Source organism: Fonsecaea monophora, assembly GCF_001642475.1.
Source record: "Fonsecaea monophora strain CBS 269.37 chromosome Unknown Scaff7, whole genome shotgun sequence".
Classification (NCBI taxonomy): Eukaryota; Fungi; Ascomycota; class Eurotiomycetes; order Chaetothyriales; family Herpotrichiellaceae; genus Fonsecaea; species Fonsecaea monophora.
The window spans coordinates 130,642-151,892 of NW_019173938.1; the positions used below are offsets into that span (position 1 = coordinate 130,642).

A 21,251-nucleotide genomic window follows, 5' to 3' on the forward strand; every position below is an offset into this window, starting at 1 on the left:
AGTCAAAAGACATCTGGAATTGTATATGGTCTAGTTCGGATGCATTGTGATGCCATGGGTGGCCAGTTGACCAGTCCACCTTGCGACCTACTCAGCCATCCCCCTTACGGGCATCAAAAGAGAAGACCTACCTCCAGATTGCCGCCGACATCGTATTCTGTGCCCCTGTCCAAATGCTCCCCCACGCAACGTCGGCTTCCAGTCTTACCGAAAGGGGACGGGTACCCCAGACTCTCCCGGCCGTGATTTCGGCTAAGCCAATGCTTGTCAGGCACGTTGGCGTTTGCCTTATCGAAAGTCCTCGTTTAGGGGTCTAGACCTGAACGTCCACGCGGAGCTCCACGGGGAAATTTGACGCTACCGGGAAATAGAACCGAGCTCCCGAGTCCTTGGGTATACAAATTAGAAGCAACAAGTATCTGAGGCTGTCCACCCCGACCCCGGATTTTCAGAGGAACGTGGCCTTGTTTTAGTTTCTCTTCCATCCAGTATCACTGCAGTCATGGCTAGTGACACCACTGCGAACACGATGAACGAAAAGGTCGACGACGTGAGGGTCGAGGAGGCATCGTCTTCTCCGAATGAGCTCTCCGTCTCAGGTCCTCATCCACACCACGTAGAGCATGCGCCGGCCGAGTATATCAATGGCAAACCATACTGGCAGACAAGCCTCTTTCTGGGTTCTTTCTGGGCCATCGGCCTCGGTGTCCTTGCCTGCTATGCTGGCTTTGCCATGCCTGCAAACACCCTCCCGCTGATCAACGAAGATATTGGTGAGAACTCTCCTTCCCACCCTTGTTTACTTTGGCCTCTTTACTAACGCACCTCAAAGGTCCCAGCGCTGATATCAACTGGGTCTCCCTCTGCTGGACATTAACCGTTGCTATCGGCTATACTCTCGTTGGAAGACTCAGCGATATCTTTGGGAGGAGGTACTTCTTCATTGGAGGTGCCGCCCTGGGCTTGATTGGAAGTATCGTGGCCGCCACGGCGAAGACGGTGAACCAATTGATCGGCGCGACCGTCTTGATCGGATTGGCAGCCTCGTCTCAGATCTCCTTCACCTATGTGACGGGCGAGCTCGTCCCGGTCAGACATCGCTTTATCGTCAATGGTCTGGTCAACGCCGTCAACATGCCAATTGGTGTCTTTGGCCCTGTGATCGCCCGTGCATTTATACTCCATACTTCAGCGGGCTGGAGATGGAACTATTATCTCACCATCATCTTGAGTGAGGACTGACACTCTCTTTTACCAAGTTCCCCCAACTGACAGAGAGTCTAGACGCGCTGTCCCTCATTCTATGGGCTCTGTTCTACTATCCCCCTGATTTCGCCCATCTCCACCGTGTCCGTTCTCGCTGGCAAGAGATCAAGAGTATCGACTATGTCGGCGTCGTTCTCTTCTCGGGAGGATTGCTGCTGTTCTTGATGGGTTTGTCGTGGGGAGGAGGACAATATCCATGGAAATCCGCACATGTCATTGCCACGATAGTCGTTGGATTCTTGACCCTAGTGGCCTTTGTATTATACGGTACTCATTATCTTCCACTGCAAGGATCGAACCCCACTGACCACAGGCAGAAATGTACTCTGGAGTCTACCGGCCCCTGGTGCCGATGCATATCTTCAGGGACTTCCAGTACGATATGATTGTCGTCCTGACGACAGTTGGCGGCATGATTTATTATTCCATGACTGGTAGGGCTGTCCCAGAGATCTCGTCTAGCGAGGAAGCTGACTTCAAAATAGTGATTTACCCGGTCAGTCTCGGCGTCTTCTTTTCGAGTGACCCGATGACGGTTGGCTGGCTTTCCTGCGCCGTGGGCGGCGGGACACTGGCCGGACAAGTCATTGGCGGCCTCCTCGCGATGCGTATCGGCTACATCAAGTACCAGATGATCTTTACGACACTATTTATGGCAGCGTTTATTGGTGGGTTGGCAGCGCAGACGAAAGATACCCAAGCGTGAGTTTCACCCCTGTCCTAACTGAAACATACACAGATACTGACTCCATCCCAGCCTGTCGAGTGCCTTTGCAACTCTCGGATCCTTTGGTGTCGGATACATCGAGATCCTCGCGGCCACGGCGGCAACATTCGTGATCAAGGACCAGAAACAGATGGGCACGCCCAACGGCATCTTTGGCAGCATCCGGAGTGCCGGTGGCGTCCTCGCAACAACCATATACCTGACGATCCTGACGAACCGCATGGCGACCAACACGACGAACATCGTCGTCCCTGCGGTCCTCGAGGCGGGACTCCCACAATCGTCTCTCGAGCAGTTCTTGACGGCGCTGAACAGCGGGATTGCTTCAGCAATTGCCGCCGTGCCGGGGGTCACCGAGAGGATCATCCTCGCGGGCTCAAGCGCATTGCTCGAGTCATATACGGACGCGTTTCAAAAGGTGTTCCTGGCCAGCATCGCATTTGGCGTGCTCTCGGTCATGGCCGCGGTAGCCATCAGGCCGTTCACCAAAGAGGAGCTCGCAGGGACCATCATCTTTCATTTGGGCGAGAACAAGACGCATCCACCGGCGGCTGGGGTCGTGGAGTCTCAGGAGGATGAGAATGAGGCGCCTCTTGATTGAAGAGGGAGGCTTCCACCGCGCAGCCAATTGGACCTTAGAGAGCTTAGCCTTGAGATTAGATCCAGTTGAATGTTGGCCGTAAGTCTATAGTCTTGTTCGATTAAATCAGGATCTTTCAGAAGGAAGACCCTACCGCATGCTCAGCGACTGGCGATATGTTACCTACTTCAAAAGTACAGGTCTGAGAGGACCCTGTGGGAGATCGAAGGTGACCCTTAATTACTATAGTTGAAAGCTGTCCAGGAAGAGAGTTCTTCACACATGCTTACCGGCCATAGACTTGTTGATCCGTTTCGTTAAGCGCCACCTTGACTTCTATTTACAGTAAAGAATTGTGAATGCGTAAAGACACGTAGAGATTTCTTGCCAATGCTTCGGAGTTCCAAGGCCAAGCGCTGCCCTGCTACAATTGCGATCCAATTGCGACATGTGGAAGTCATCCTACAAGTGCAGCTAGGATATCTAACGAAACGATGATCCTTGTCGGTGCGAGATACGGTTTGCAGACCTGAGCTCGATACCCTAGAAGACATAGACAGGGGTTCGGTACCACGTATTTCCCTCCCAGACCGTTATGCCTCTTCCCGCACACATGTTTGATGCTACGGATTTTGCTTGCCGTCCTTTTCCGGCGCCGCATCAGGACTCCACTACGGAGAAATGTGGAGTATCAACACCAACCCTTTGTCATGATTCTTCTATGGCCACCTCGGCCGTTCTGTATGCTGGAGCCACATAGACACTTTCAACATCCAGGCACAAAGACAGCAGCAGGCCCAGTATGACGGCGTTCAACTGGGAATACGTTCGTGGCGCACCTATCAAGTTTACCAGGATATGTGCCTTGTACAGCCTCAACGCCGTCTTGCTCACTCTTCGTCGCCTAGTATCGCCGGCTTCATCTCTCCCCACAAACTATGTCACTGCCTTGAAATCGCTTCTCCTCAAGATCTTCTTCTTGAAGGACTACAAGTTCATATACTCGACCCCGCCGGCGGCGTTTGCCGCGTCCAGGCAAATCACAGGTCAAGGCTGGCATGCATACGAAGTCGACTGCAATCCCAATCTGGCACTGAGCGATTATGACGCCGTCGTCCTGTACTTCCACGGAGGTGGATATGCCATCGGTGAGCCGATGCAATACTACGAGACGTTCAAACGGTGGCAGAGGAAGGCTGCTCAGCTTGGGACTCGTCTGGCTATTGTTTCTCTACGTTATCGTAAGACTATATACTCCCCCCTCCTTCGACGATTTCTCTATCTATCTGAATGGCTCTTTTGGTAACAAGACCAGCACTCTCGACCGAGCAACCCTACCCGGCACAGCGCAATGCGGCATTAGCAGCTTATCAGCACTTGATACAGCATGAACACGTATCACCAAGCAAGATCATCCTATGCGGCGACTCTGCGGGAGGTACGACTCTATGACTACTACCCGGTACCCTCTCGTTTTTCGTTTCAGTTTTAATACTTACAAAAGATCGTTACAGGAAACCTCGTCGCATCCCTACTGGTTTACCTCCGCGACCACGACGACATCCCCCGGCCAGCATGCTCCGTCATGATCTCCCCGTGGCTGGATCCGTCGCTGTCCAAGACGGCCAAATCACCCTTTGCGGGAGTCGACTTTGTCTACGGCGACGGGACATGCGAGGGAACGCGAGGCATGGCCCAATTGATCGCCGGGAAGGACCACAGCCCCAGCGACCCGGAGATCTCGTTGGCCCGGAGCACCGACCTCAAGAGCATCCCGCCACACCTGTGCTGCTACGGCACCGCCGAAGTGTACCAGGAGGATTCGAAGATGTGGATCGCACAGTGTCTGGCGGACGGCGTCGATGTGACTGAGTACAGTGGCAAAGGCGCCGTGCACACGTTTGTGCTGGGGGGATTAACCGCGGATGCGAAGCTGGAGGAGGAGGCGGACGGGGTCTTCTTGGACTACATCATCAAACATCTTGCGTTGAATCGGAGCTAGAATATACTACAATGTTATCCGTCCGAGTTAGAGAGGTGTATATTGCCCACCACGGGCGTCTCCGCTTTCAGACAGACCCATTTACCGACTCTGTGGCCATGCATCTTGGTTGTAGCATGCCACCTTTACATAGTATTCCAATCCTGTCCGTTCAAGATTTCACCGTTTTCAAAATTTCTCCCCTTTCTACACTACTTTTGACATGTTTGATGGCTGCATCTCGATCATCTGGATGCGTCTATTTCTGCATCTTCAGAATATATTGCGTGGTTTGGGACGTTGCAACAGACCAAAACCACGCCACAGAGAGACATTTCATCCAGCTATCCACTGCAGAACCAGCGTTCGTGACTTTGACGCCTGACTTCTGGAGAGTCTGACTGGTTTTTCCATTGAATCTACATGCTCTACCGAACACGTACCCTGAAAGGTCTCTACCAAGAAATGTGCACTATATCCCTCGCTCCCTCTCCATCGACATCACTTTGAAAACTGATAACTCGAAAACTCGCTCTCAGCTTCCTTCTGGCAATGCGCAAAGTACTGGACCAAGCCCCCGAAATAGAAGAGGACGTTCAAGGGCTTGCCCGGGATATTCGCGCCGATGTACCAAGAGCGAGCCTTTTGAGACGCCGTAGCTAACAACGTTGACTCGAACGTCTGTTGGACGTGGCCGCACCAACCGTCGACGGCCTCTTGCGTCACTTCCATCCGGTTGTAGCCATGAGTATCCATGTAGCTGATTGCCTTGCCGATGAAGTCGGCGGTATTGTCAATGATGACGGGGATGTTGGCAAACGGTGCCTGTGGCCCTGATATCATAAACATATTGGGATACCCATGGACGCTGATGCCCAGGTGAGTTTCCAGCCTGGGATTCCATTTCTCTGCTAGTGATTGGCCATCCTTACCGCGAATATCGATCTGGGTGAGCGCGCCAGTCACAGCGTCAAACCCGATGGCGAAAATGATAATGTCGAACTCGTACTCAGCAGTCCCTGTCCGAAGCCCCTTCGGTGTAATCTCCTGGATGGGATCGTCGGCGACACTAACGAGTTTCACGTTTGGTCGGTTAAAGGCTTCATAGTAAAAATGCCCAAGGGGTGGTCGTTTAGCCAGCAGAGGATAATCAGGGCAAAGTAAGTCCGCTGTCTCTTCATCCTTGACGATTGTGCGGATCTTCTTTCTCACAAACTCCGAGGCCACTTCGTTTGACTTCTCATTGAGCAGCAGATCGTCAAAGGTCTCAAAGATGTAGCGGAAGCCGCCTGCTTCCCACCCAGCTTCGAGGATTCTTTGGTGGTCGTTTTCGTCTTTGACATCGGCAATGGTACGACCAATAGTGGGCATTGCGAAGCCAAAAACCTGGCCTCGAGCTTGCTCCCATACTGCATCATAGCTGGTCTTGATCTCCTTTAGCTGATCTTCCGTCAATGGGTGGTTACGACCTGGTATCACGTAGTTTGGCGTGCGTTGAAAGACTGTCACCGACGCAGCGGTATGCGCAACAATCGGCACGACTTGAACTCCAGTGGCTCCAGTGCCTACCACGGCTACTCTCTTTCCCGCGAAGTCGATCTTCTCCTTTGGCCAATTCGACGTCTGGTACCATTTCCCTTGAAAGGAGTCCAGACCGGAGAACGGCGGCGCTCTCGTCGCTGACAGAACACCCGCTGCCGTGACGAGGAAGTGGCAAGTGTAATGAATGTTATCTGCGGTCCTGATATCCCAGATATTGAGGTCCGCATCGTAATGTGCCGACTTGACGCGCTGTTTGAACAGGATGTCTTTGCGCATGTCGAACCTGTCGGCGACGTGGTTCAAGTAGCTCAGCACCTCTTGCTGAGGGGCAAACCGTTCTTTCCATACCCAGTCTGTTTTCAGCTCTCGCGAGAAGTTCAAGATGTAACTCCAACTCTCGCTGTCTGTCCGTGCGCCGGGATATCGATTCCAGTACCAGGTGCCACCCACATCGGAGCCGGCTTCGATGATCTTGGTCGACAGGCCGAGTTTGCGAAACTCGTGCAAGATTCTCAGCCCACCGAACCCGGCTCCGATGACAACAGCTGCATAGTCAACGTCTCTATTGAATCTATTTTTCGATGTGCGAGCCGCGGTGACTCCGTTTTCCATCTTCGAGACCCCGTTAACGGCCGGTGCTGGCGGTTCCAGGATGGGCAAGACTTCAGTAGACATGACGATTCGGGAAAAATTGATGCTGGCCTTTGAAACCTCCAAAATCAGGTTGGAGAATTGTTCCTGATCTCGAGTGTATTGGAGCTCGCTAGGTAGGGCAGTTGGATGAATGACATATAACGCATCGTTGGCGTTTCGTTCTCGATCCGCGAGTTGCACGCGGAGAATCACCAATCGCAGTGATTTCCGCGGTGCAGCCTTGCGCTTCTTGTTCCGGGGGTTGGAATAGACCAGCCAACGCGGAATGGGAATCCGTTTGTTTCAACAGTGCGGCACGTATTTTCCGGTAACCAACAGGACCGAAAAGTCGTTAGGTATCAACGAAAATGGTTAGTGCCATAGCCCATTAGAGGATCTCCCGCCGCAAGCTTGAAAGGGAAATTCACACCATTCAAGTACCCAGCACATAGTTCGATACCCGGGCGGACATACCAAGGCTCAATTGGTTTCCTGTCATAGTATCCAGAAGTTTCGCGCGCACATCCAACACAATGTCGGCCGCGCCTAATCCAGAGTCCATAAGAGACAAAATCGAGGGCACTGTCGACACAGAGGCCTATGCTCGGCTCAATGGCGTTGACGAGAGGTCGATAGAGGCAGAAAAGCATGTGGAAAACCGAGGCCACAAGAAGGTCATTTTGGTGGGCGCCGGAGTCTCTGGCATCACCAAGGCGGCGCTCCTTCTCAAACACAAGGCGATCAGCCTCGAGGATTTGGTCATTTTCGATGTGCAAGCCAATTTCGGCGGGGTGTGGGAGAAGAACAAGTATCCGGGATGTGCTTGCGATGTTCCCGCGTTGCAGTATACCAACAAATTGATGATCAATACAGGTGAGAAAGGCACTGAGTACTGTGTGTGGTCAGTCGATTGATTACGAGTCTCAGAGTACACGCATTACTATGCAACCCGGGATCAGATCGCCAGCTTCTACGTGAAGATGGCGCACGATCTCGGGCTGAATCGGTGTGTCCAGTTCCAGACATTTGTCAAAAGCTGTGTCTGGGACGAGACTCGCTTCGTCTGGCACATTGAAGCTGAGAACCAAAAGCACCGTACAATTGAGAAGTGGACGACTGATGTCCTGATCCATGCCGTGGGAGCCTTTGATAGACCCAAGTTTGGTCGCACACCGGGTCTGGAGTCGTTCAAGGGATCTTACTGGCATACGTCCCGCTGGAACGATCAAGTTGACCTCAAAGGCAAGCGAGTCGCTGTAATCGGCTGTGGTCCCAGCGCTGGACAGGTGATTCCGGAGATCATTGATCAAGTTAGCGAGTTGACGGTCTACATGCGGACGCCGCCAATGGTGCTTCCAAGGAAGGATTTTCAGCGGTCAGAGTAAGCGCACCACTTCAGCTCGTTGGGCCAGGTACTGATCGCACATTCAGAGCATGGATGTGGAGCATGAGGAACTTACCATTCTTTGCTTCTACAGTCCGCAACGCCGCCTTTGTCCAGCAATGGCTTCTGGGCCAGTCTGTAGTGACCCGGGGCTCCTACCTCAACAAGACACTCACCAAGAAAGCTCACGCATTCTTGGAGGAACAAGTCCAGGACAAAGCCCTCCGGGAACTTCTCCGTCCCGACTACGAGTTCTTTTGCAAGCGGCCACTGTTCCTCGACGACTTTTACCCTGCGCTGACCAGGCCTCACTGTACCGTGGTTCGCGAGAGCCTGGACCAGTTCGTCCCCGACGGGATCATTTCGACCGATAAAGCCACCGGGGTCAAACACGAGCGTAGTTTCGACGTCATCATCTTCGCGACTGGATTCAACCTCGCACAGTATCTCCAGCATGAGACGATCATCGGGAGAGGGGGCGTCAATTTGCAAGAGCAGTGGAAAGCACATCCGTCAGCCATCTACGGCGTGGCCACCACCAACTTCCCAAACTTCTTCTTCTGCAACGGGCCCAACGCCAACACGTATTCCTCTTTCCACCACGAAATGAACGAGGTTGCTTCGGACTATACTTCGCGCATAGTCAAGGAAATTTTCCAGCGGAGCAACCACGGCACAAAGTTTGCCGTCATGCCCAATGCCGAGTTTGAGCAGAGCTACAACGATGAGATACAGAACAATCTTGGTCACTTGGTGTCGCAGAACAGCGCGTGTAACAGCTACCACAACAACGCCGATGGACATAACACGATTGTTCACCATCGGAACATCTGGAAGCTGTGGTGGAGGCTGAAGAAGATTGATTGGAATGAATGGGACATTTCGATGGCTCGGGATATCAAAGACTAGTTCATGTGTGGGGGACACGTAGGTACATAGGATGAATCATAACAAGTAAACCAGGCGAGTATAGCACTCAGCTTGTCTTCAGGCCAATACAGTGCAGGAGAGTTTCATCCTGAATTGAGGTGTGATCGACGCTGTGTGAATACAAACTGTGCAGAACTGATGTGATCACGACTAACGCACTACCACTTACGATGAGACGAGCGGTGCCCTCCACTCAAGCTCTGTATTGCGTATGCAATATTTAGACTAAAACTTGCTATAACGACGCTAGTAGTAACGGAAAATGATATGATTCGCTGCCTTTGTGAGTAATTACCGTATCCGGTATCGGGCCCCACGCCCGCATCCTTCAGCAGCTCGACGCTGTTTAGCTCTTGGTTAAATGCGGTGTGCGGCAAGTCAACCACGCCCAACCGCGGTGAAACCATTGATTGCGGACATGGCTTGGCCGTCGAGCTGTCTGCCCTCCTAATCTGAAGAGACCGAGAGTGTAGGGATGTATTCGGTGTTGCGGGGCCCCGGACGGGGTCAAGACAACCGCTGAGATTTTCAAACACCACTGCTTCCAGGCCTGTGGAAAGCGGTATAGAAATCAGGGAGCTGCGCCCCGTCACGCCACCAGACTCCTCTGCTACCTCTTACCACCGAAAGTGCCAGTCCGCCCATTTCCATAACAACAGCAATGGTCGAAGATCCAATGTCGTCCACCCCGGAAAAATCAGTTGAACCAGCGATAGAGCTGCGTGAGACTGTCAATGATGGACAGCAAACCGTCAATTCCAAGCCATTCTGGCAGAGTCCTCTGTTCATCGGCTCCTATCTTGCCATGTCCCTTGGAGTCACGGGGTATTACACCGGTTTTGCCATGCCGTCGAATACGCTGTCCATCATCAATGCTGATATCGGTGAGATTTCTGAGCCTTTGGCGGTGGTACCTGCTACAGAAAACAAGAATCTGACCAGTTATGGTAGGGCCAAGTGCTGATATCACTTGGGTGTCGACTTGTTTCACGTTGACGGCGGCGATATCCTCCACCATTGTCGGTCGCCTGTCTGACATCTTTGGACGACGATACTTTTTCGTGGCGGGCTCCATGTTGGCCCTGATTGGGAGCATCGTAGCCAGCACCTCCAAGACCGTCAATCAATTGATCGGGGCGACGGCACTGATCGGCCTAGGCTCAGGCACGCAGTCGTCGTACGTCTACGTGATCGCCGAGATCGTGCCTTACAAGCACCGCGCCCTGATGATCGGATTGATCAACATCCTCACGGTGCCGGCCAGTGCGTTTGGCCCTCTCGTGGCACGGGCCTTTATCCTGCACACGTCGGCGACGTGGCGGTGGAACTACTACTTTGCCATCATCCTGAACGGCTGCTCCACCATCCTGTGGTTCACGTGCTACTTCCCGCCGCGTTTTGAGACCCTGCACCGCAACCGGTCGCGGTGGCAGCAACTGCTCAAGGTGGATTTTATCGGCATGTTGCTCTTCTCGGGGGGCATGTTGTTGTTTTTGCTGGGTATCTCCTGGGGAGGGAACCAGTACGCGTGGAACTCGGCTCATGTCATTGCCACCATCGTCGTCGGAGCTGTTATGTTGATTGCGTTCATCCTCTTCGGTGTGTACAAACCGCCGGTGCTACAGCAAGCGACCAGTCCGACCGCAGCGCTAATGGGCTTATAGAGATTTACTCTGGGATTGACGAGCCGTTCATCCCCTTGTCAAGCTTCAAGAATATCCAATTCGACGTCATCGTCCTGCTGTCGGTCGTGGGAGGGATGGTGTACTACTCGAGTGCCGGTGAGATTTGATTTTTCATTCTATTTCTGGCCTGTCTTCGTCAGACACCAACTGACCCCATACCAGTGATCTACCCAACTCTCATCCAGATATTCTACACAACAGACATCTTCCGCGTCGGCGTCCTCACCTGCGCCCCCACGGCGGGGACCTGCTTCGGCCTGTTCGCAGGAGGTCTGGTGTGCGAAAGGATCGGCCATCTCAAGATGCAGTATATCTTCTCCGCATGTGCCTTGACGGCTTTTACGGCGGGACTGGCAGCCGCGAACGCCAGTAATCAAGAGTATGTCTTGCATTTTATTTCTCTACTCCTCATTGCCATTGCCGAATCCTGATATGGAAGAAAAAGTCTCGCAACGGCCTTTGGCGTCCTCGGAGGCTTCTTCGTCGGCTACCTCGAGCTCCTCACCGAAAGCACCTCGACAATCGTGCTGAGCGACCAGATGCTCCTCGGCTCGTCGATCGGAGTCTTGAACACGCTGCGAACCGCGAGCGGGACAATCGCCAGTAAGTAAAACCAGCGCCCAAACCTAGACACACACTCACTCTGGCTCTCCACACAGCTACCATCTACGTGTCCATCCTGACCAACACGGTCTCCGAAAAGATGACATCGGTGTTCGTCCCCGCCGTCGTGCGAGCCGGTCTCCCCACCAACATGGTGGAGCGGTTCATCGCCGCCTTCACCAGCGGGTCCGAGACGGCCATCGCCAGTTTTCCCGGTGTCACGCCCGAGCTCCTCCGCACCGCGACGACGGCGTACCAGGCCTGCTACTCGGCTGGGTTCCGGAAGGTCTTTCTGACCAGCATCGCCTTTGGGGGCTGCGCCATCGTCGCGTCCCTGCTGTACAGGGACATCAAACCCGAGGTCATGGAGCGTGGAGTCGTCGTGCACCTGCAACGTCCTAACCGGGAGGAAACAGTGGTTGTGCAGGGAGCGCCCGACAAGGAGGAATGAAATGAAAAGGAAAAATCAAATAGAACGAAAGCGAACAAAAGCATCGCTGATCTATCAAGATCCCCTGGCATCTTGTGGGCTGTGGGATGCTTTGCTGGATTCTCAAACGGCAGTCCAAACAAAAGTGGATGGTGTCGGTAGACTACGAGTATGCACTCGCTAAGGCTAGAGGGTTTCAAGTAGCCACCCCGTATGGCTAGAGATCATTGCTCGGTCCAGTGAGCCTCTCCCAGACAGACACCCTCTGGGGACTGTCGTCTCTGAAGAAATGAAGATCCCAATGTCCATGCATGCATGATTGTGAAAAGGCAACAGTAAGGGCCTCGCGCTATTGTCGGACCGCATGTCATGTCGTGTCGTATCCTACTACCGGCGACTAAAGAAGGACGGCTTCGGTAGTGGTCATCCCCCAGTTCAGGGGCGAGACGACTTCGAGGAATCCAAACGTGCAGGGCTCTCCACCGTGATCGGTCTGGAACCACGGGTTACAAGCTACGGTGTCGCTCATCCCTGGTCCGTGTTGGACGTCAGCCGTGGAAGACGGCTGCTGACCCGCTGGTGCTGGTGCCATTGAGATATCCGAGCCGGCCACAAGGGTGTGGTCTGGCGAGGATGATATCACCGGCTCGCACCAGCGGGTTGGGTCAAACGGCGCGGCTCTCCCGCTCGAATGGCTCAGTGTTCTCTGGTCCTTTGCTCTCGGCGTGGCGGTTTCATTCTGGCCACTGCCACCGCCGCCGTTCTTGGCCGCCGGACCACGCCAGATGAATTTGTCGAGACCCGTGCTCTCCAACAGCGAGTTGAGAACGGTGATCATGCGCTTGACGACCGGGTAGTGGACCTGCAAGCACTCGCAGACTTCGAGGATGCAAATCAACCACTTGTGATCTCTCAGCCCGCTGGCGTGGTTGTCGTTGGACGCCATGCTCGTGATCAGCGTGCTCGCCGTGGTGAAGATGATGTCCAGCATGAGCGTCGCGAACCCCCAGTCTTCAAAGGCGAGACGGCGGATTTCCAGCGTCTGCGCGATATTCACGGCGTTCTCGTGCATGATCCGCTGCGACTGCTCTCGGCTGTACGGCCACTCCCCAGAATTCCGGCCCGCCACGCCGGAAGAAGACGCGTACAAGTGTTGGCAAGAGCTGACGGTCCGGTGGAGGAGGATCTGGATGTTGCAGAATTGCATGTACAGGACACACAGGGAGGGTGGCCAGCAGGTCGGGTCCTTTTCGGTCCAACGCAGGTCCGGAGGCAAAGATGTCTCCCATCTCGTGATGGCCTCGTCGAGCTGTTTGCACTTTCTCAGCGCCTTTTCGTGGTCCAGTTTGATCCGATTGCACGCGTTGACCATCTTCCTCACTAGGCTGGACAGGTCAACCCACGCGTTCAGTAAATGCTCTTGGTACTCGGAGTAACCGCACGACATCCACGCGATGAGAATGTTCGAGGCCTTCAGGGACGAGGGGCGGCCCAGAAAAACACTCCAGACTTGTTCGTACACAAAAGTGCCGTACGTCATGCGTTGTCGTGCAATGGCGTCGTCTTTGGAGATGATACCGGAGTCGACCAGTTCCGTGCAGTCTTGATGCAGGCCCAAGTCCACTATGAGACGGCATGCGATACCTGGGTTCGTCAGTATCACTAGGGTAGTCAAGTGCGATCAAAACCGACGACACAGCGAAACGTACCAACGTAGATCCACCCCAAATTCTCGCTCCCATTTGTACACTCGTAGTCACTAAGCAGACAGAAGCCGTGGATGGTGGACATGATGGGACTTTCCAACTCCTTGATAAGCTGCTTTTTGGCCCGCTCGGCATACGAGCGACCCAGTTTCCGGACCGACTCGTCTTTGTCGAGGCGTAGCGCACAGGCTATGAGGGCGTCAAGGGCGAACTGAGAAAAGTGTTGGGACCGAACTCCTCTCTCGTACCCGGCCATGAAGAGCTTGGGATCGACCAGGTAGATCGACATGTCCTGGAACTTCCACCACTTTTCCAGGTACTTTGCGCGGAACTCGCCAGTGTCATTGACGGGGCTCCCTTGGTTCGTGTAGGGTTCCATGGGCGCGGTGTGTAGCCAGTGACCCGGGAATCGGCCGTCGAGGGCATTGATGGTGGTCGAGAGCTGTTCATCCCCAGGGCCAGGAGGAATAGGGAATTGTCCGATCAATGTCGAGGGCCTTTCGAATACGTCATGGTGCCAGTAGTTGAGGCCCAGATCGCACATACTGGGGTCTGCACTTGTCAAAAGGGGCGCTGGCCAGCGAGAGACGAATTGATATCAGCTCACCTTCTCTATCACGGGCAGATGATGACTCGGGCAATCCGTTAATGCTGGAGGTTTTATGTGTCTCTGGTGTTTGAGAAGGATCACACGGGTGGACCGCCATCGTATCAGGCACAGCTGTGTGTTTGTCAGACGATCCAGCATACATCGACATGACACGAAATAGACAAACCGTCGACCAGGTCATGACTGTCCAAGCTGTCAATCTCCATCGCACCCAGCACATTGCGATCGACCTGCGTAGAAAGTGCTCCATGCAAATGTCGGGGATCTGTGATCTCGCTTTGACCAGGCGAAACCCCCGGATTCTTATGTGACGATATACCTCTCTCCTCGGGTGGCTGAAAACTTCTGATCTGGGACTCGAGGGACTCAAGTCGCTCTTCGAGCTGGCGCACATGTTTCTTGGACGCGTTGCTGTCACAGAATCAGACCAGCTCCCGAGGCCTTTGGAAGAAGAAAAAAAAAACAGTTGCCACCCACATCTTGCGGTTGTCGTCGTAGCTCACAATACATTCTATCCCAGAGTTTCTGCACAGGCGACAGGGCTGTCCATTTTGCATGAGTTGTACATTGCACTGTATCCATACGCTGTCAGTCAGCCACACGCCCACGCACGAGATCACCGACGGAATTCACCTTGACTTTTCGTCTCCGGCACGCAGTACAGGCGACGGAAGCTCTGGACCTCGGGACATGGGGTCCCCTTGCCGTGTCTCCTGCGGAGGGAGACATACTGGCCGCGAGTTTCTCCTGCAATACTCAAGCCATTCATTCACGTCGGAATATTCGAAACCGTCAAGTAGCTGACTATTGGAATTCCAATCCTCAACCGGGTCGGTTCAGAAGGACGAAATGGCAGGTCAGAAAAGAGCCCGGGGGGATTGGCCATGTTGGCCATGGCAGAAGGGGACCCCGGACCCCGGACTCCGCCACCCCCTCTTCCTCTTCGGCTCATCAGCCGTGCCCAGTTATTTCAGGCCAGCCACAAACCCCCGCAGCTTCAATGGCAACGAGGCTGGTGTAGCCGCTAGGAGGATGCGGGAAAGTGATAAGTAATCTACCACTTGGCAAGATAGAGAACTACTACGAGACTTGCTCAAGGCAACTTCTTCATACGGCAACAGGGTCATATCCAACAACAGAGCAAGGTCATTTTGTATCTATTCTTCCACTCCTACATTCCTCATAATCTGCTTTTGGCCTCAAAGCCGAGTAGTCGGCGAGGCAATTCATTCTCGAGTTGTCTTGCATTGACATGGTCCGGAGTGAGCTGGTCCAAGGCAGTGACGCCCATCAACCTCATGGTGCTCTCTATCTCGTCACTCAAGACTAGGGAGGATAAACTGTTAGCTGAAAATTCAACCAGGTAGGCTTGAGACTGTGACTTACTTTGGATGGCTTTCACGACACCATCCGTACCATATGCCCCAAGAGCGTACATGAATGGCCTACCCAGTCCGACGGCAGTGGCACCCAGACACAGAGCCTTGATCACATCGCTCCCCCGACGAACGCCACCGTCAAGATAAACCTCCAGCCTTTCCAGGACGTGCGGGCAGAATGTCCTGATCTCCAACAACGTCCGGAGGGCGCTAGACCCAGAGTCGAGTTGCCGTCCTCCGTGGTTGCTGAGATAGATACCGTGCACGTTTGCACGCAGCGCCGCTTCTGCGTCTTCGGCACATTGGATGCCCTTGAGGTAAATCGGGCCGGCATCACCCCACTCTTGACGGATCCATTCGAGATCGCGCCAGTTGAGCGTCGACGAGTGAGCGCCGCGTAGAACAGGTGCATCTTCTCCCGGGCTTGCGTAGAATGGACGAGGAACGTCGTCGTCGCCGGCCTCGTATGCTATTTGTGCTTGGAACAGCTCATCCTCTTCCCTTTTCCCTCCTACGGCAGTGTCGACCGTAACGAGCAGCCCTTTAAACCCGAGTCTCTTCGCGTTCCGAATCAGCGCCTCGGTCCGTGATCTCTCCTTTGCGACATAAAGCTGGAAGAACAGCACTGTAGGTGTGTCTGGCTGTACATGGCTTGCGAGCTCTTCGTGCGGAACAGACGAATAGGTGCTCACGCAGTATGGGATTCCGTATTTGATTGCGGCGCGGACAAGGCAAAGCTCTCCGTCAGGATGAGCTAGACGCGCCATTGCAGCTGGTGCGATGAAAAACGGCAGGGAACTCTGGAACCCCATGATACGCCGACTTGGGTCTATCTTGGCCACATCAATAAGCGTCCGTGGACGAAGGGAGATTCTTGACCAGTCCTGTTGATTCCTGTAGAACGTCACTTTATCTTCCGCCGCCGAGTGGAAGTAGACAAAGGCTCGCTCCGGGATCGATACACGAGCTGCCTTTTCAAAGTCGTCAAGATTCATGCATAGCATCAATGGGATCGGGTCCCCTTCTTTGAATTTCCTCTTCGCCACTTTGACATTGCCTTGGTCGATAAGCACTGGACCTTTACAGTTCTCTGTGGGAGTTAGTGCGCCATCAAGCAATGGATGTCCACCTTCTCACCCTTGCTCAAATATCTTTCGAGAGTCCCAGGAGGGTGTAAGGGCTCATACGCCGACGTGGCATCCTGGTATAGTGTGAGAAGGAGTTCCAAGAGTCTACAATCTTCTTATGCACACCTGGCCTGCGTATCGAAGGATAATGGCTGAGCCGCCGGGGTGATGATCCAGAAAGTCGGTCAGATCGTACACATTTCCTGAGATGATGACCCAGCAAGAGTCCTTTGTGCCATGTTCCTCCACCTGCGCCTTGGTGAGCATCCTGTCGCTGTAAAACTGTAACTCATCAACAGTATTCCATGAAGGCGGGTTGAGCTGTTGTACATGTCCTCCTTGCCATGGCTCAGATGGTCAATGCGAACGGACCGAACTGAGTCCCCACCAGTAGTCCTCCGTTGGTACGGTACCCCTGCCCTTTAGGCTATCCAGTGGAGCATACTTGTCCCCTATCATCATCGACGGCATGTTAAAAGCGGAAAATCCATTGCCGTCGGCCCCATTGGCTAGGCAAATCAGGCAGATCCAATCGGAGAGAATGTGAAGACAAGCGTTGGCAGTAAGAGTCAGACAGTCCCGGATTGCAATGTTTTTTTCAACAAAACGACCGAGTGAAGCTGGTACTATGGGTATGGGAATTTCCTTCGAGTACTCTTACAAGGACAGATACACACAACCAGTCTCGTCGAGGCGGATGCTTCGGATAGCAGGTTCCGGAGGGCTTTATAGACTAAGTATTCTCCGCAGATTGATTTGTCTGAAGCGAAAAGTATAGTCAACCTCACCTGTGAAGCTTTTATCACTATTCAATTCATCCTGAGAATGTCTCCCCGCTTTGAGAATCGAGTCGTATTCGTCACAGGCGGTACTTCCGGGTTGGGAGAAGAAGCGTGTAAGCTGTTCGCCGCCGAAGGTGCTCAAGTCTTCATTACAGACCTGGAAGAGAGGAGCATTTGCAGTCGCGTTGGGCCAAACTCTTCCTTCCATCCCTGTGATGTGGGAGACCTGTCACAATGCGAAAAGGCCGTCGCAGCGTGCGTTGACAAATATGGTCGTATCGATGTCCTCTTCCACAATGCCGGTCGGTTCGCGCCGCTTGCAACAGTGCCACGCCACGATATCGACTTGTTCAAAGATGTCATCAACATTGACCTGATCTCTGGGTTCTATCTCGGACGCCTCGTCATCCCTATCATGCAGAAACAAGGCAAAGGGGCCATCGTCATCACCTCAAGCACTACGGGACTAGGTGGCGACTTCGGAGTCCCAGCATATGCCACGGCAAAGGCAGGTATAGCTAACCTGGCAAGATGCATGGCTTTGGATCATGCCCACGAGGGCATCCGCGTCAACGTCGTCTGTCCCGGCTACATGATCACGCCGATGACCTCGGGGTTTCGCCAGATGCCAGAGGCCGAAAAGTTCCTGGTAGATAGCATCCCCATGAAGCGCGGAGCCAAACCGATCGAAGCGGCGAGGGTAGTGCTCTTTCTGGCATCTGACGATGCGTCATACGTGACCGGGCAAGGTAGACATGTCGCATTCAGTGTGTAGTTCTGTACTAACGCTACAACAGCACTTGCGGTCGACGGCGGTTGGACTTGTGGTTCGGGGTCGCCGAACATGGCTCAATGGCTCGCTTGACTGATTGATCCAGTTTTGAGTGGACGATGGAAGTGTGTATAGCAGCTAATAAGAGTAGCAGCAGAGACAAGGGAGCGACGTCATGTTGCAATGACTGGCATCGGTTGGCACTCACCAATACCCGCCGACTGATTGCGCGCGCGCTTTGACGCACAGCTATAGCTCGGCCACGACATTTGCTCTTTTACTGAACTCGCAAGCTTTTGATGTGTCTTTGACATCAGAACGTACCCTAGTATTTCAGATTTGAGTACCTGTCTTTTCCCATTCCCGAAACTCGAATTGATATTCCTCTTTTCAACACGGAGCATTCGAACGTGATGTGGCTGCCTGAGATACAATTTTGGCAATTTCTGGGTTTACACAGTGCCTTGCTTTCTCCAGCGGCGATAGATCCAGGCCTGACTCTTTGGCAAGTAGACTCGCACCGCGATCTAGGAGAAACTGTACTCTGGCAACGTCACCCTTCCCAATGGACACCCACAGAGGTGTTCCAGTAAATATGGAAACATCGCGGAGGTCATCAAAATCAGCAAAAAGGACATTATCGACCGGCGCCCCTCTATTGTACAATAACTCGAGGATTGTTAACGCGTCGGGGTCTTCCGCAGGTCTTTGACAAGCGAACCAGACCAATTCGCCTGTTGTCGCAGAGCCACCAAAATCCAGGAGAAGCTGGACGATCTTGAGGGGCGCGTATTGGACGGCACGAGAGAGCGGCGTCACTCTATATTTTGTGGCGAACGCATTAGGATTCGCGCCGTGGACAAGAAACCATCGAACGACATCTTCGTCGGCACCTGCCTGAATGGCGCGCCTGAATCGTTCAGCATGGGACCGCGTCTTTTATCTGCACATACTCACCCTAGAGATGGCGGATCACAGTAGCTTTCAGGCGTATTAATGTCCCAGCTGTTATCGAGAAGGACTTGGAGAATTGGTAGAGATCTGGATTCGGACGCGAGGAAGGCTAGCCCCTTCAATTCATTATGGGTGGACGGGCGATGATTGAGGAGGCGAGCGAGTTCATCAGCTCGACCTTCGGCGGCAGCATCGGCGGCAGCGATTCGTAAAGGTATATCAGACATGAGTCTTGCTATTGAGGCTTGGTTGGTCAACCACTTGGTAGGGCGAGGGCGTGTCGATTTGGAACATGTGACTCGCAGAGCTGCCAAGAAAATGTAATGACCGTCACTCTGTGGCACGCCTGGCAGCCTGGGAAGTACTCGGGCCGAAGACGACCGAACCACGCCAGTACTCGGTGTACCTCCCTTTAATGGATTTCTTGCTCCTTGTCAGGTCAGGTTGCTTGCACAGTGCCAGCTATTGATGCGGAAACGACTCATGTCCTTGGTGAGGCTATGCTTTATCAGACTAATAACACTGCGCGGTGGTGATACCCAGCAAAGCCACAAGCATGAAAACTCGCTAGGGTAACCCGACATATGCCAGTTTCCGATGAAATGGCGTACCTTTATTGTATGTCTGCTTCCGAAATCTCGACCACAATTAATTGGGCTCATAAAACTGACTGCAGTGAAATATAGAGGCCCTATATTCCAAATTTCGAACGGAGAAACTCCCCCACCTCCGAGATGGTGCGGTCCGCCTCTGGTGCCCGGCCCGCCATGAAATGGTATACATGTTGCATTTCTGGCGCCACCTCGAGATGTGCTTCGACATTCGCCTCCCTGATCTTCTGAGCGAGCCTGACTCCATCACTCATGAGCAGCTCCCAACCGCCAACGGAGATATGGAAAGGCGGCATGCCGGTGAAATCTGCGTAGAGGGGGTTGGCCAGAGGCTCCTTAGGCGACACTTTGTCCCCCAGGTACAAAGACACGGTGATATTCGCTACGCCAGGAGGCGACAGTGCGTCCTTGTCTGCGTTGGATATCTGCGACTCGCCCTTGGTTTCCATGTCAACCCAAGGAGAGAAAGCCACCACGGCCGCTGGCAGTGGGATCCCGAGCTGCTTCAACTTGAGGACCGAAGCCGTTGCGAAGTTCCCGCCTGCTGAATCCCCCGCGACGGCGAGGTTCTTCGCATCAAAACCCTTGCTCAGGAGCCATTGGTACGCCGCCACAGAATCGTCGAGGGCGGCTGGGAACGGATTCTCAGGTACAAGACGGTAATCAATAACGAGGGCGAGGCTTTTCGCCGCCTTTGCCAAGTGCCCGGCAAGTTTACGATGACTTGATGGAGATCCTGCGAAGCCAGCGCCGCCATGGAGGTAGAGTATCACTTGGGAAGGATTCGCATCGAGTGGCTTGCACCAGATGGCCGGACGCTGCGTGCCGGGACAGCGGACTTCCTCGTACGTGATATCCGTCGGCTCAGAGGCAGGTTCGTGAAGTGATTCCAAGAGTGCTCGCTGGTCTTGAATGCTCATCGGCGGACTGGCCATCATCCGCTCCTTGATCCCATTGTACAGAGTGACCAGGATCTGTGATTCCTTTGAGGCAGGCATTCTGACGAGGGGGTGCTTGGGGTAGCTGTAGGCATCGTTTCATTGGTGAGAGGCTCTCTTACGAGTACCTTGATATATTGTGCAGGATGTCGGCTCCTATACAGCCGACAGGATTGCAAGCTTGGTACGGTACAGCTTTGACTGGGCGTAGGAACGGGAACCAAAGAGATGTTTCTGACCTCGGGTAAATTCTGAAGCCGTTGCGCCCGAACAGTTGTGGTATAGCGCAGTACACCGAGTACAGTAGAGGATTGCCCTTTTGTTACTACAGGTCTTTCCCTCTACGGACCTTTCAGTCTCGGTTTATATCACGAGCATATACTAAGAAATAAGTCCGGGTGCACTCCCAAGTTGATATATCGAAAATTATTGGTTCTACAGGAGATCGTTCGCTTGGTGGAAGTTGATGGCGTCCAAGACGATTGCCATTCAAGACAGTGCCTTGACGGTCAGTTCCAGGGCAATCAGGGAGAATGACTACTAGAGCCCTAAACTAGGCAGACTCTCTCCCATATTGTCCACCACCTGAGCTATCCTACAACCTGGGGCTA

The 21,251-nt window shown here is 53.5% G+C and overlaps 10 protein-coding genes across 10 annotated transcripts; 5 read left to right on the plus strand and 5 right to left on the minus strand.

Annotated features, from left to right (window-relative positions):
- Positions 1–502: 502 nt before the first annotated feature.
- AYO21_01760 (hypothetical protein) lies at positions 503–2,594 on the plus strand (the record flags this gene model as incomplete). Its single annotated transcript, XM_022651742.1, has 5 exons — positions 503–773; positions 833–1,231; positions 1,285–1,523; positions 1,580–1,968; positions 2,024–2,594. 5 exons carry the CDS (start codon positions 503–505, stop codon positions 2,592–2,594), a joined length of 1,869 nt encoding a protein of 622 aa, XP_022515860.1.
- A 781-nt stretch (positions 2,595–3,375) lies between these two features.
- AYO21_01761 (hypothetical protein) lies at positions 3,376–4,575 on the plus strand (the record flags this gene model as incomplete). The annotated part of the gene is made up of 3 exons (XM_022651743.1): positions 3,376–3,814; positions 3,889–4,011; positions 4,088–4,575. The coding sequence occupies 3 exons, from the start codon at positions 3,376–3,378 to the stop codon at positions 4,573–4,575; spliced, it is 1,050 nt and encodes a 349-aa protein (XP_022515861.1).
- A 480-nt stretch (positions 4,576–5,055) lies between these two features.
- Positions 5,056–6,771, minus strand: AYO21_01762 (hypothetical protein; the record flags this gene model as incomplete). Its single annotated transcript, XM_022651744.1, has 1 exon — positions 5,056–6,771. The coding sequence occupies one exon, from the start codon at positions 6,769–6,771 to the stop codon at positions 5,056–5,058; it is 1,716 nt and encodes a 571-aa protein (XP_022515862.1).
- A 491-nt stretch (positions 6,772–7,262) lies between these two features.
- AYO21_01763 (hypothetical protein) lies at positions 7,263–9,022 on the plus strand (the record flags this gene model as incomplete). The annotated part of the gene is made up of 3 exons (XM_022651745.1): positions 7,263–7,602; positions 7,657–8,110; positions 8,161–9,022. 3 exons carry the CDS (start codon positions 7,263–7,265, stop codon positions 9,020–9,022), a joined length of 1,656 nt encoding a protein of 551 aa, XP_022515863.1.
- Positions 9,023–9,704: 682 nt separating this feature from the next.
- Positions 9,705–11,782, plus strand: AYO21_01764 (hypothetical protein; the record flags this gene model as incomplete). The annotated part of the gene is made up of 6 exons (XM_022651746.1): positions 9,705–9,927; positions 9,995–10,642; positions 10,708–10,824; positions 10,891–11,107; positions 11,174–11,331; positions 11,388–11,782. The coding sequence occupies 6 exons, from the start codon at positions 9,705–9,707 to the stop codon at positions 11,780–11,782; spliced, it is 1,758 nt and encodes a 585-aa protein (XP_022515864.1).
- A 376-nt stretch (positions 11,783–12,158) lies between these two features.
- On the minus strand, positions 12,159–14,634 carry AYO21_01765 (hypothetical protein; the record flags this gene model as incomplete). Its single annotated transcript, XM_022651747.1, has 5 exons — positions 12,159–13,405; positions 13,471–14,019; positions 14,075–14,188; positions 14,244–14,488; positions 14,555–14,634. The coding sequence occupies 5 exons, from the start codon at positions 14,632–14,634 to the stop codon at positions 12,159–12,161; spliced, it is 2,235 nt and encodes a 744-aa protein (XP_022515865.1).
- Positions 14,635–15,257: 623 nt separating this feature from the next.
- AYO21_01766 (hypothetical protein) lies at positions 15,258–17,054 on the minus strand (the record flags this gene model as incomplete). Its single annotated transcript, XM_022651748.1, has 4 exons — positions 15,258–16,546; positions 16,594–16,657; positions 16,710–16,904; positions 16,956–17,054. 4 exons carry the CDS (start codon positions 17,052–17,054, stop codon positions 15,258–15,260), a joined length of 1,647 nt encoding a protein of 548 aa, XP_022515866.1.
- Positions 17,055–17,408: 354 nt separating this feature from the next.
- AYO21_01767 (hypothetical protein) lies at positions 17,409–18,140 on the plus strand (the record flags this gene model as incomplete). Its single annotated transcript, XM_022651749.1, has 1 exon — positions 17,409–18,140. One exon carries the CDS (start codon positions 17,409–17,411, stop codon positions 18,138–18,140), a length of 732 nt encoding a protein of 243 aa, XP_022515867.1.
- Positions 18,141–18,527: 387 nt separating this feature from the next.
- On the minus strand, positions 18,528–19,318 carry AYO21_01768 (hypothetical protein; the record flags this gene model as incomplete). Its single annotated transcript, XM_022651750.1, has 2 exons — positions 18,528–19,047; positions 19,095–19,318. 2 exons carry the CDS (start codon positions 19,316–19,318, stop codon positions 18,528–18,530), a joined length of 744 nt encoding a protein of 247 aa, XP_022515868.1.
- Positions 19,319–19,782: 464 nt separating this feature from the next.
- AYO21_01769 (hypothetical protein) lies at positions 19,783–20,700 on the minus strand (the record flags this gene model as incomplete). Its single annotated transcript, XM_022651751.1, has 1 exon — positions 19,783–20,700. The coding sequence occupies one exon, from the start codon at positions 20,698–20,700 to the stop codon at positions 19,783–19,785; it is 918 nt and encodes a 305-aa protein (XP_022515869.1).
- Positions 20,701–21,251: the final 551 nt, after the last annotated feature.